Below are 14,648 nucleotides of genomic sequence, written 5' to 3' on the forward strand. Positions count from 1 at the left end.
TGTGTGTGTGTGTATATATATGTGTATATATATGTATATATCTGTATATATGTGTATGTATATATACGTATATATGTGTGTGTATATATATACATATGTATATATGTATACACACACACACACACACACACACACCCCTTTAGTGTTAACAAAATATTATTTATATGACTTTAAAGTTGCATTCTTAAAAGATTCAGCATAATAAAACTAAGGCTTCTGGAGGTTAATGATTTTTGGGGACTGTAATGTTAAAAGCAGAGCAAGGAATTGAGTAAATTAGAGGTGTTTACTTCCTTTTCAACTATCCATTAGAACACTCTTTGAGATGATAATAAGAGTTTTTCAAAAGTAAGATTGTTGCAATTAAGTAAGTTTGGGAAATTCTGTACTTAATTACATAATTTTTTTTTTTTTTTTTTTTTTGAGACAGAGTCTCGTTCTGTCATCCAGGCTGGAGTGAGTGCAGTAGCGTGATCTCGGCTCACTGCAACCTCCATCTCCCGGTTTCAGGCGATTCTCCTGCCTCAGCCTCTTGAGTAGCTGTGACTACAGGCAAGTGCCACCATACCTGGCTAATTTTTGTGTTTTTAGTAGAGACGGGGTTTCGCCATGTTGGCCAGGGTGGTCTTGAACTCCTGGCCTCAAGTGATCCACCTGTCTCGGCCTCCCAAAGTGCTGGGATTACAGGCGTGAGCCACCATGCCCGGCATAAAAACTTTATATTTTGTAGTAATTTTTATTTAGATAAAAATTATAGAAATAGTACATATATTCTTTATCCCAGTTTCCTTTAATATTAAATCTTTTATCACCATAGTACAATGATCAAAACCATGAAATGAACATTGGTACAGTACTATTAACTACAGACTTTATTCAGATTTCACAAGTTTTTTGGCCAATAAACGTCTTCTGTTCCTAGATACAATCCCAAACTACATTTAATTGTTGAGTCATCCTACTCTGCTTCAATCTGTTAGTTTCTTAGTTTTTTTTTCCTTTTTTTTTCTTTTTTTTTTTTTTTTGTCTTTCACAGTGTGACACTTTGAAGAGTACTGGTCAGGTGTTTTGTAGACTCTTTCTCATTTGGAGGTATGGTTGATGTTTTGCCATGATTAGATGGAGGTTATGCATTTTTGAAAAGAATACCTCAAGTTATGTGCCCTTCTCAGGGTACCATATCAGGCAACATAATATTGATATCTTATTTTTGGTGATGTTAACCTTAATCACTTGGCTGATACTTGCTGCCAGGTATCTGCACTGTAAAGTTACTGTTTGTTCCTTTGTTAATGATAAATATTTTGTGAAGATAACTTTGCAACTAGGCACCTAGTATTCTGTTTTTCCTCAAACTTTTGCCGATTAATTTAGTGTTCACTTGTGAATCTTGGCTTTAGTGGTTACTTTAGCAAAAACATTCTTGTGTTCTGTTGTCCTTAATCTTTTTTACATTGGGGTTATTTTATTTTTACAAGGAGGAGCTGTCTCCTTTTCTTTCATTCATTGTTTTGTTTGTTTGTTTATTTTTTGAGACAAAGTCTCGCTCTGTTGCCCAGGCTGGAGTGCAGTGGCACAGTCTTGGCTCACTGTAACCTCTGCCTCCCAGGTTCAAGCGATTCTTCACCACGCCTGGCTAATTTTTGTATTTTTAGTAAAGAAGGGGTTTTACCATGTTGGTCAGGCTGGTCTTGAACTCTTGACCTCAGGTGATCCACCCGCCTCGGCCTCCCAAAGTGTTGGGATTACAGGTGTGAGCCACCACACCTGGCCTTTCATTTTATTTTATTTTTGAGAGAAGGTCTTGCTCTGTTGCCCAGGCTGGAGTGTAGTGGTGGTGATCATGGCTTGTTGAATCCTTGACCTCCTGGGGTCAAATGATCCTCCCATCTCAGCCCCACAAGAAGCTAGGACTACAGGTGCACAACACCACACCTGGCTAATTTTTATGGTTTTTGTAGAGATGGGGTCTCACAGTATTGCCTCGGCTAGTCTCAGACACCTATGCTCAAGTGATCTTCCCTCCTTTGTCTCCCAATCTATTGGGTTTATAGGTACGGCTTTACAGATGTGAGCCACCATTCCCATCCCATTTATTCGTTTATAACAGTGTGGACTCATGGGTGCTCTATGAGTTATATTCCAATGTTACAGTAATTGATATTGCTCAAATTGTTCTATCTTTGGCTATTAGAAGTTCTTTCAGGTTGGCTCTTATGTCCTTTTGATACACTTCTCTCCCTGAAACTCACTTTGAGCACTCTTTAATATCTTGTGCCAAAAATGCTGAAGGCTTATCTTGTATTTTCTCTGTTGCAACTGTGGAATTGATCAGTTCTCCAAGGAGCCCTGGTTTCTCTCATTAGACTTTATTTTATAACACTACTTTCCAAAAAAAGGGATTTATTTGATCTAGCATATTGTACATTCTGGATTCGGATGATTGCTTCTTGTGTCATTTAACTACTTCTCTCCCCATGCTTCTCAAACTTTGCTGCATATTAGCATCAGCTGGGGAGATTTAGGAACTTCACATACTCAGGTTTTATCCCACATCAGTTAAATTAGAATCTCAGGATTGAACCCAAACATCAGTGGTTTTTAAAGTTTCCCAGGTTTCCGGTATGCAGCCAGCTTGAGAACCACAGCTGTGTTTCTAGCTCCCTCCCCTTTGCCTGTAGTGGTAGTAAGATCTAGACTAGACGCTTGAATGCATTCTTGTCCAGGTTTTTTTGTTCTTTCTGTTACATCTTGTGAAGATTGAACATTGGATTCAGTTCTCTTTTTGGCTTTAGTGCTGCTCCTTCCATTTGGTACTAGTATATTTTTAACCATGCTCTCGGTTCCTCATACTGACTTCTTGTACCCATTTTAAGGAATCAATCTGAGATTCTCTTCTTGCTACTCTATGATAATATTCATTAATGTGTTTTGTTATTTTTATATTGGTGGCTGCAAAATTACCAACACCTCCCTCCAGACACCTTTTTCAGTGCCTCTCCTTTGACCTACAAGGGCATCAAGCACAACACATCTAAAATTGAACTTGCCTTCCGTCAAACCTGCTTGTCTTTTGTTCTTTTATTCGTTCATTAACACATTTATTAACTGTCTACTATGGACCAGACAATATTCCAGGCACCAAAGATGCAAAGTTGAAAAACAGATTGGCCTCAAGGAGATTTTTACTTAGTATATTTCCTTCTGCATTACTCGTTTCCTTAATGGCATTGGAATCTGCCTTGACAGAGGCCTCTTTGTGATAGGCCACTCATCATTTACCACATCTTGTCTGTTTGCTGCACTTCATTGATTCTTTTTTTTTTGAGATGGAGTTTCGCTGTGTCGCCCAGGCTGGAGTGCAGTGGCGTGATCTTGGCTCACTGCAAGCTCCAACTCCCGGGTTCACGCCATTCTCCTGCTGCAGCCTCCCAAGTAGCTGGGACTACAGGCACCCGCCACCACGCCCGGCTAATTTTTTGTATTTTTAGTAGAGACGGGATTTCACCGTGTTAGCCAGGAAGGTCTCGATCTCCTGACCTCATGATCCACCCACCTTGGCCTCCCGAAGTGCTGGGATTACAGGCATGAGCTACAGTGTCTGGCCCTTCATTGATTCTTTTATGTCATTCTCAATATTTAAAACTCAGCAAGGCAACTCTACCTTTGAGGGAGCTAGTATGGTCTTTAGAGTACTACTAAGTAGAAAGTGAATTCTGACCTTTGACCCAACCACTTAGGTCCGTATGCCCCTAGACAGGTGACTAAACCTCACTTTCTCAGCATGCAAAATTGGAATAATGATCACCACCTCATTGGGTGGTTTGGGAGACTGATGCTATAACTTGCTCTGCCTCTTATTGTCCTGGTGAGTAGCATGGCCATCTCTTCAGTTGCAGCATTCCAAAACCTGGATACCCTCCTAGAAACTCCCCTTCCCTTATCCTGCGTTCTCACATCTAGTCATTCATCAAGTCTTACTATTTTTTATGTTTAAATATCACTCAGTGATATTTATGTTTAATAGCTTTCACGCCCTCATTTGAAATTACTATTATTTTTTTAGCCAGGGTCTTGCTCTGTCACCCAGGCTGAAAGTACAGTGCCGCAATCAAGGCTCACTGCAGCCTTTAATGTCCGGGCTCAATTGATCCTCCCACCTTAGCCTTCTGACTAGCTGGGACTATAGGCATGCGTCACCATGCCTGGCTAACTTTTCTATTTTTTGTGTAGACGGGGTCTCGCTGTGTTGCCCAGGCTGGTCCTGAACTCCACCTACCTCAGCCTTCCTAAATGTTGGGATTACAGGCGTGAGCCACTGCACCCAGCTTCAAGCCCTTGTTTTTGCCTCTTCAATTGTAATGTTCTCCTAATTATGAGATCTTTCTATTAGAAAGCTCCTATGTATGATCTTTCTAAAGCCCATTCAGTTTTTTCTCTTTGATGCTGTAAACACAGTCTAATGGTACCTTTTTCTCTTTGATGCTTTAAACACACTCTAATGGTACCTCATAAAGTCCACACTCCATTCCATGGCAGTTGTTTTCAACATCTTGCTCTGTTTTTTTTTTTTTTTTTTTTTTTTTTTTTAAATCTTATCTCCTGTTACTCACTTCTAACAACCTGTACTCTGACTAGGCTTTCCCATTTGTGTTTCCTAGGTTAACTATGGTGTTCACGTCTTTGCACCTTTGCTGCCTTTTTTCTCTGTACTCTGTCTGGCAAACTTCTTGAGGCGTGTTTCAAGGGCCAGTTCAAGTCATATGTCCCCTGTGATGCCTTTCCAGATTTGCTTTAATGTGTCCTTTGTCTCTCACTGTGCCATGTACTTATTTTCTGTTAAGGCATCATTGCATTTATTTCACTGCTTGCATTTGCAGCCTTCTTAACGAAAGCAGCATCTTTTACTCATTTTTATCATCTCACAACCTATTACAGTACCTAGCATATAGTAAATGCTTCTTTTATATCTGATGGACCAATACGTATAACCTCCTAGAACAGTGATTGGCAGAAAATGAATGTCATAAGATGCCTTGGTCATTACTCATAATGTTTGTGAAGATATTTAGCACATTGTATTTCCCAGTTTTTGTTAATTTCCCTTGCCAGAATAAAGTATAACTCCTTAGTGAGCTGTTCAAAACCCTTTATGCTCCCATCCATCTTTCTAGGCTCATCTCTTGTCTTTTCTCTTTCTTCACATCATGTTTCCCATCTAACAAGTTTCTGATCTGTATCTCTGGCCTTTCTTTTTTGCTGGGAATTACTGCACTAGATACCCACAGTTACTCCTGTTGCTAGTGGAGCCACTAAGCAGAAGTAGGCAGAACCACTGCTGTAAAAACCCTGTTTTCTAGTTAGATTGGACTAATTGTGATAACGACCTTGAACTTTCAAGACAAAAATTTTCACTTTTTCTGTAGCACTTAAACTTTTCATAATGTACTGTACCACTTACCATATTTTATTTTAGGTGTTGTATGTCTGTTACCTACTTAGCATATAAATCCTTTGAAGCAAATACTCTGTTGTATTTGTCTTTGAAGCTCCAGCGCCCAGAATATGAAATGTTTCTTATTTGAATGAGTGGAGTGATATGGGTTGCTCAGAAGAGGTCAGTATTGTCAAGGATGTGGGGATGTTTCGAATAGCCATTTGAGAAGGCTGCTCTTGGTAAGGAGAACAGTGGGAGCAGTGGAAACAGTCACAGCAGCCAGCTGCTCCGATGTGTTGAGCACATCTTATATTTAGGCACTTGACATGTGTTGTTAACATGTTTAATTGTCACAGCAACTTGATGAGGTTGGTGCAGTAATTTTCCATCTTTAACAGATGTAGAAACTGAGGCACAGAATAGTTAAGTGATTTGCACAATGTTGTGCAGCTTGGGACTGTAGAACTTAAGGGGTTGTCACTGCTGTGCTTTGCTGCCTTCCAGTGGAGCTTGAGGATTGGGAACAGTGAGAAGACTGGCCCAGTTAGAGCACCTTGAGGGCTCAGTGTACTCCAGTCTTCTCAAGAAAGGACTACACTCTAGTGATCTTCTCTCTGACAGAGTCCAAGATTTATGACAATGGCTAAGGATGATACTTCTTAAAACTGTAATGGATATACATGTCACCTGAGGATCTTGTTAACATGCAGATTCTAATTCTATAGGTCTAGGATGGGGCCTGAGAGTCTGCATTTCCAGCAAGCTCCTAAGGAATAACAGTGCTGCTTCCCCGTGGACTCCATGTTGCGTGGCAAGAGTTTGGAGGGTTCAGTATGAAATATATTTTACATGGGACCATTAGATTCTCATCTAGAAATTGTAAGAGGTTCTGTATCTTTAATTGGATACATAATTATGAAGTTGCGTGGTATGGAGATGCTGAGACTCTAGGCACTAATTCTTTATCTTGGGTCTATATTAGAATCCTTCTAGTAGCTATAAAAACTAATGCTTAGGCTGTACTTGAGATCAATAAGAATATCCAGTGAATAGGTCTTTATATAAAAAAAAAAAAAAAAAGTCTTCGGCCAGGCGCAGTGGCTCACGCCTGTAATCCCAGCACTTTGGGAGGCCGAGGCGGACGGATCACGAGGTCAGGAGATCGAGACCATCCTGGCTAACACGGTGAAACCCCATCTCTACTAAAAATAAAATCAACTGGGCATGGTGGCGGGTGCCTGTAGTCCCAGCTACTCGGGAGGCTGAGGCAGGAGAATGGCATGAACCTGGGAGGCGGAGCTTGCAGTGAGCCAAGATCACGCCACCGCACTCCAGCCTGGGCGACAGGGCAAGACTGTGTCTCAAAAAAAAAAAAAGAAAAGAAAAGAAAAAGGAAAAGTCTTCAAGTGATTAGAATGCTCTAAGCAAATAGATTTGTTGATTAAAACTCTTTCTGAACTTAGGCTGCTTCCTTGCATGTTACCAAGTTTGATGTCTATTGAAATAAATTTTGCATCATCAAAGTTCCCGTGCATTGAAAGTACCTTAAAATTGCCATAAAGACATCGCTAGAAGTTAAGCAAATCAAGTTTATCATCATTACAGTGATTTCATTAAGGCTTGTATTATTGGCAGTGTATTGATCACCTTTCAGGGAATAAGAAAAATACAAATAATGCTTTTCCTTTTTTTCCTCCTGGGGAGACTGTTCTGAGAATTCTCATTGTACTTTTTTAACCCATTTTCTTTCTCTTTCCAACAGGGATTTTTTGCCAGGTGGTAGGAGAGATTATACAGTCCAAGTTCAGTTGAGGTGAGTTTGAAATTTTCTGTTACCTTAGTTTTATACTTGCTTACTATGTGCATGTAGTTCTGAATTTTAAAACATATAAGAATGAGCACACTACTTAAGAATACTTTTTTCTTTTATTAATGCAGACTTTGCCTGGCAGAGACAAGTTGCCCTCAAGAAGATAACTATCCAAATAGTCTATGTATAAAAGTAAATGGGAAGCTGTTTCCTTTGCCTGTAAGTTGCTTTTTATTCACCAGATTTGCATATAAGTTTAATATAAACACTGACAAGGCCTAGAAACAGTGCAACAGTGACAACTGAATACCAGTGAACAGTTTTAGCATCCAGATTAAATACTATTTTCCACTAGAGTAACCCATGGCTTCTTGGATAAATAATAAATGGCTTATTTCAGGTCTGAAGGAGATGGAAAACATGAGCCTGGAATATCTTTTTTTTTTTTTTTTTTTAAAGAGACAGGGTCCTACTATGTTCCCCAGGCTTGACTTGAACTTACAGGCTCAAGCAATCCTCCTACCTCAGCCTCCTAAGTGGTGGGGACTACAGTTGTGCACCATTATACCTGGCTAGAGCCTGGAGCATCTTAAGAAATCAAGGATGCTGTGAAACACTCTTGGGATCATATCAAACAGCATAGTTGAAGGGGAAGACTTGGGCACTTTCATGTATAGGACAGCATGTGTGGGATGTCTGGATTAGCTGGGCCTGGCCTGTGAATGGCATGGGGAAAAGCAGAGGCTGCTGAGAGTGGCTAACTACAGAGATCAAAAATTCCCAGCTTGAGCCTTGATGATGCATTCACTTGTGGTGGGTGGGTGCAATGATAGTTGGTTGACAACACATTTAAGCAGTGAGAGAGGATATGGGCTTCAGCACCTAGGATGTATACAATGTAAATGCATGCAGCCTGTCTGTGGCCTAATAGATGGCTTTTGACTCTTCAAATCCTGATAGTCAAGTCTTAACAAAATAAAATAATAAGTGTAGAACTGGACTATATATTGGTTTCCATTTTGGATACATTACTAAATTGATACCATTCCGTAAGAAGGCCAGCAAAGCCATAATCAAAAAAATAATACAACATGGCATGTTTGTCAAGCACTACAAAGTTGGAGGTGTATTTACTGTAACCGAATCACTAAGAGAGCAGTGACTCCATGACTAGGCCCAGTTGTCATTTCACCAGAGCTGACACTCTTTGCAACTATTGAGGAAATGGGGAAGCTGTGCAATATCCCTGCTGAACATGAGACTGGGCTCTGAACTAAATATATGAGCAGTACTCATGAGTAGCCAAGCAAATCAGACAATATGATCTAGGACTCTGGGCTCTCCAGAGCCAAGTGCTAAGAATTGAGCCCCAAAGTGAAGAAATTCCATGACTGAGAGTGACCCTGGTCTTGTAGACAGAGGGATCTGACTTCTCTTGGTTGTCAGAGTCTCATTTGTCGCATACACAGCCTGTGGACTTAGAGACCTGAGAAGTACTTGTTTTGTGAACTTTTAAAGGGCTTGAGTAACACTGCATCACTGACGTGACTCTTTTTGAAAGATGTGTCTGATACTGAAATCCATTGAGACAGTCCTGGGAATGAAGGGGAATTGCAGAGGCTGAGTAGGTATGGTCAGGGGGGATTGCTTACGTGACCCATACATGTTTCCCCAGGTGGGAAATTTAGTTTGTCAGGTTTCTGGCTACTAGCAACAAGATTCTCAGGAGCTATCCTTTTTTTCCGCTCCCCTCCCTTCCCCACCCGAGATAGAGTCTTGCTCTGTCACCCAGGCTGGAGTACAGTGGCGTGATCTTGGTTCACTGCCTCCTGGGTTCAGGCAGTTCTCCAGCCTCAGAGCAGCTGGGATTACAGGTGCCTGCCACCACACCTGGCTGATTTTTGTAATTTTAGTAGAGACGGTTTCACCATGTTGGCAGGCTGGTCTCGAACTCCTGACCTCGTGATCCACCTGCCTCGGCCTCCCAAAGTGCTGGGATTACAGGCGTGAGCCACCACACCTGGCCGCTATCTTTTATTTGGCTAGTTTTCACAAAGATCTGAACCAAGGGAAGAAGCAGCCCTGCTTGGAGCTGAAAGATACCAGTGGGTAACTGCATGTGTGGCAAAGAAAGCCTGGCAAAACAGATTAAAACACAACCCTGTGCACCTGTCCCATGGCCTTTTCATATCCATTTTTCTTTGCCCTGGATGTGCTAAGATTTCATTTTTTCCTTTTTTTATTAAAAAAAAAAAAAAAAAAAGGGCTCTCAGGTCTGTTGCCCAGGCTGGAGTGCATTAGTGTAGTCTCGGCTCACTCTGCAGTCTTAGCCTCCTAGAGGCTCAAGCGATTCTCCCATCTCACTCTCCCTAGTAGCTGGGACTACAGGCATGCACCGCCATGCCTGGCTAATTTTTGTATTTTTTGTAGAGACAGGGCTTCGTCATGTTGCCCAGGCTGGTCTTGAACTCCTGGGCTCAAGTGATCCACCTATGTTGGCCTCCCAAGGTGTTGGGATTACAGGTGTGAGCCACTGCACCTGGCTGCTAAGATTTCTTTGACCTTTGACTCTCATTGCTATTTGCCCCTCCCATTATCTATGATGAAAGATAAGACTATAGAGGGCTTCTTGGTGTCTGTGGACTCACCTTGAAGGCTTATCCTGTATCATCGTGTGACTGTGCCAGTGATGGGAGCTGCATCTGAAATGTGTGAGGTTGTGCCTAAACTCTGTGGCATTGCTATGGAAAATATGGTGGCTACAGATGTGTAAACATAGAAGTTACCAGAATTTCCAAATGGACCAGTCAGTGTCACATTTTGGGATGATACCTTCCTGTAGGAGGTCTACAGCACCACTGAGGATGGCTTGGAGTTTGTTACTCTTCCAGTTCTTTTGAGGGAGAAGAAATTAGGCAGTTGAATACTTCCTCTAGGGGCACTGTTACTTAGTTACTGCTGATTTCTGTCCCAAAGCACCCACTAACCCTTGATTACTTGTATTAGGCTATTTGTGAACATATTGACTACTACATAAAGCACCCTTTGTCTGATGAGTCTGGCATCCCTGGAGCCAGGGGCCTGCAGCAGCTCCATGGGCAGTTGTGAAGGAAGAGAAGAAATGGAGCATTGAGAGAAAGGCAAAGACATATTTCAAAAATAGAAGGCAATGGGGATGACCTGCCTGACTCTTATAGGGCCATCCCGAAGAAAATCAAATGCCTGCCTTTCCCAAAGAGTCTCTTTACCCTAGCTCCATAAAGTCCTGTAGAACAGCTGATAGAAATTCACATGCGCATCTGATGGAAAACATCTTAAACCACCATTTGATCCACAGTTGCTGTTGATTGGGATAATGAAATATGGAGTCTTTTTAATGTAAAACAAGATTCTGCAGTTTTTAAGAATTACATGAGTATGCTGCAGCCTCAGAAGAAGAAAGCTGCTGTGGCCCTATAGGAGTTATATTGAGCTCTTGCCACCATGGAGAGCCTCAGGGACTTTGTTCCAGTTTTAAGAAGCATCAACAAGCCACAAAAGAGTTCGATAGGTGGCCCTTGCCCATGATCCTGGTGTATCGAACCATGAATCCTGGAGGGAGAAGCTTGACACAGTCATGAATTGCCCATTAGAGCTCTGAATATGGTGGCATTTGTCTGTGTCCTAGAGGAAGTCCTTATATGTATTATCTTACTGTAATATCCAGTCTTTATGGACCCATGGCAGTTGACCGCTATACTTCATGTACAAAGTAAACATAGGAATGTGAAATGGTATTACTTTGAAAATGGCAACATGTCCCTAGACTGTTAAGGATCAAATAGTGATGCAAGCAGCATATGTGCTTTTTAACCTATATCAAGATGCTGAGTTTTACAAAACACCTTCATGCATTCATTTTCCAGGTTCCCTTGGTGCAAGGAAGACAGCAGCTCATAGTAGGGCTTGTGGGATGGTGACAGGCAGTGTGGACAGACAAGAACCTGCTGCAGCGACCATCTCCCATCTTTGACTCCAAGGGCTGCCATTGTACAGACTGACAGCCAGATGAGAACATTCCATGTTTTTAATGGGCAGAAGAAAGAAAAATGCCCTCTTTGTTTAGGGAGTTATTTTAAGAAGCTGGATTATTTTTCTTCTAAACAATTTGTGAGAAATGTCTATAAAACTTGTGTAGCTCTAAGGTTGAAGAAAGGAAGAAGGGTTGACAAGAATATTTCTTTGAAAGATCCCAAAGAGTAGAGAGGATATGTGCTGTAATTCAGCTGGCAGCAATCTCCAAGTAGTTCCTTTGGTGCAGCCAGAAGACTTATCAGTACTGGCCCCCTTCTCCTTATAAATTATATTTCTGAGCTCATGGATTTATGTTCCCTGATGCTGTGTGTTAGTTACCCTGATGGCCTGCCTCATAGTAAATCAGGACTGACATAAACTCAACATTTCTTCTTTTAAAACACATACTTGTGTGCACACTCATCCCAATTTGAAGAGGCACCTCCTTACCTGAAAAGGGATAATTTTGACATCTGAAAGAATAATGATTATAGTAGACTCAAAACTATCAAATATGTAAGTGTGTTTATAATAATTATACTAAAATAAGCCACTGGAGGTTACACTAACCCACTGCTCTGAAGATTGATGAAGGAAGAGAATCATTTATTTCAAAGTGACCAGCTGTTGATGTGGTCAAGCTCTTTATGGAAGCATTTTGGCTAATACAATCAAAAGGGTAATAGAATTAGAAAACCATTATTCCACAATTCATAATCATACAATGGGTCTAGGTAGCTATCATCAATGGATGCCAAAGCTTGACGGGGAACTTTATAGTGGAGGGATCAGGCTGACATCCCCTGAACTCCTGATCAGTCCTGACACCACTGAAAACAGGGCAAACAACCTTCTGTGCCTTATGATGCTTAATGATGTAGCACCATATGAAGTATGCAACATTTTCTGTGAAGTTTTTTGTTTCTAAAATTTTTACCCCCAGTTTAATCAAGCTTATACAACTACTGGTTTTAAAAATATATGGGAGGTAGAGCAACAAACTTCATACTTCGAGGAAGCAATATACCTAATCTAGAATGCGAAGTCATCAGGTCAGAAGTCCTCGTTTCTCCGATAGAACAACAGCATTGGGGAAAAAGTGTGTGTGTTTGGAGATGGCAGGGGTTATGTTTATAGAATAAAGGAGACTTCAGAGACCTAACTAAATGCGGTGTGGGGCTCTAGTTTTGAATTCTGATTCAAGCTGTAAAAGGACATCTATACTAAACTACATCTGGAGAAAATAGAAAATATATCTGAGATTTGCTTTAAAATAATCTAGAGTGGGAGTTGGGTAGAGTAGGTAAAGATTGTTCCTGAGTAAGTACCTTACTAAACTGATAGATATATATGTATTATACTTTTTTCTCTATTTTTGTGTATGTTTAAAATTTTCAACAATAAAAGGATAACAAGAAAAGAAATTTTGAGGCACCTGGGAAATCTGAATCGAAAGACAAGGTATTAGGTGATTTTTTAAAATTGTGGTTATTTTTGTGGGGTTGTAATACTGTGGGTTTTTAAAGTCTTGTTAGAGATGCATGTTAAATACCTGGGTTAAATGTCATGTCTAGAATTTGAGTTTAAATACTCAAGGACAAAAACAAATGTGTATTCTTGTGGTGTGTGTGTTTTAGGGCAGATTGGCTTTGGGGCCAAAAGCATTTGAAACAAGAATGGCAACATGTTGATAATTATTGAACCTGGTTGGTGGGTCCCTGTTATTTGTTCCTTTCTTGTGTATGTTTGAAATTTCCATAATTTAAAATTAAAAAGTAAATCTGTGTTAGAAGTATTCAAGTAGTAGTGGTATTTAGAAAATTTGGAGGAAAATGTTAAAGTACAATAATTGTGGACAACTTTTGTCTCAGTTGCAAGTAGGGTAGGGTGTCATCAGAGCATGAAACATAAAAAATTCTTTGAGTGTGTCACAGGACTACCACAAAGTCTTCTGCTGGTGCTGTCCAGCGGCCTTTGCTTAGAAAGCTTGCAGATTTGCCCCACTGGTTCCCTGTCACATGAACTTGACTTTATTTTTGCTTGAAATATGGAAAATTGTTAGAAATATGTGTGAAGGCTAAACTTTATATTTTATAAAATTCCAACTATTAATATATTATCAATAACCAGGAAATTGATGGTTGGGTAGGGGTGGTACTGAGGTAGAATACAAGTTATCAGATAACTCAGAATTACCAGTAAAGTCACACTACTCAAATGGGATACAGAATAGATTGAAAACACTTTATGCTGAGTGAGACTAACATGATTCTGAGTTTGCTGACACTTCATTCTTACATGAGTGTTACTCTCCCTGCTTCTGTTGCCCTTTTCTACTGTGTCAGACAGTGTTATGTCTTAAATTCTAATTTCCAGAGTGCACGTTTTAGTTCATGAGTTACTTCTATCCTTCTGACAGACCCTGTATCATTATTTTTATTTGGTTAACCTACCAGTGGACATACCAGCAAACAGAATTATCTTCCAGGCCCAAAACAGACAAAACAAAAGTTTCGTTCAAAATTACCTAGATGCTGGTGTTGATGCTCCTTGTGCTTGATGCTCATTGAATCAATTCCTTGAGTCTTTATAAGAGGACTTTTCTTAGGAGTTGTTTTTTTTTTTCTGAGCAACTTTTTTTTTTTTGCTTGAGCAACTTAAGATGGGCATAACCTTCCTTCTCTCTCTCTCTCTCTCTCTCTCTCACACACACACACACACACACACACACACACGGTCTCTCTCTTTCATTTCTGTATTGTAATGCAAGTTATTTAAGTTCTTCTCTTTGTCTTTTACTCTCCTGCTCAAACGTTTTTAATGATTTTCAAAATTTTGTTGCAAGTTATAGATTACACATTATCATGTGGACTACCATTTAATAATTACTGTCTTGCCTCTTATGCGACAGTGAAGGGTGTTCCCAAGTTGTGGTAGACAGGGTGTGTTCCTCTTTGCGTGTGATACTACCAGTACTAGTTTTCATTGGTCCTAAGGTGCATATTTTAGCATTGCCAAAATCCAGAAGTGTCTTAAAATTGCTGGTGACCAGGTGTCAGCTGTGATGTATTATCATTGCCTTTATCTGTACAACTTTGATGTTATTGCCATGGCATGACTGGTTAGCTGTACTCTCTGGCTTTTCAGTTAATAAATAATTTAAGGACATTTTGAGAAAGAAGCATGAATCCTGGCTGTTGTCTGAAAACTTTTCATTGATGAATTCTCATAAGATCCAGATTGTATCCCCATTAACACATCCAGGTAATGGTGTCGGTGACTTGCAGAGAAATCTGAGACATTAGTGGAATGAAATACAGTTTTAAAAGATACTTTTCTCTCTAAAAT

General features: G+C 40.3%; 1 protein-coding gene across 8 annotated transcripts in view; it reads left to right on the top strand.

Annotated features, from left to right (window-relative positions):
• The window catches only part of PIAS2 (protein inhibitor of activated STAT 2), a 109,378-nt gene that overhangs the window by 59,045 nt on the left and 35,685 nt on the right, over nucleotides 1–14,648 (top strand). For all 8 annotated transcript variants that reach the window (XM_032152383.2, XM_032152386.2, XM_032152381.2 and 5 more), the window contains 2 exons: nucleotides 7,200–7,250; nucleotides 7,376–7,466. In XM_032152383.2, the coding sequence (XP_032008274.1) occupies nucleotides 7,200–7,250; nucleotides 7,376–7,466 (142 nt within the window). The remainder of the gene's footprint in view (nucleotides 1–7,199; nucleotides 7,251–7,375; nucleotides 7,467–14,648) is intronic.

This window comes from Hylobates moloch, unplaced genomic scaffold (genome assembly GCF_009828535.3).
Source record: "Hylobates moloch isolate HMO894 unplaced genomic scaffold, HMol_V3 SCAFFOLD_5, whole genome shotgun sequence".
Classification (NCBI taxonomy): Eukaryota; Metazoa; Chordata; class Mammalia; order Primates; family Hylobatidae; genus Hylobates; species Hylobates moloch.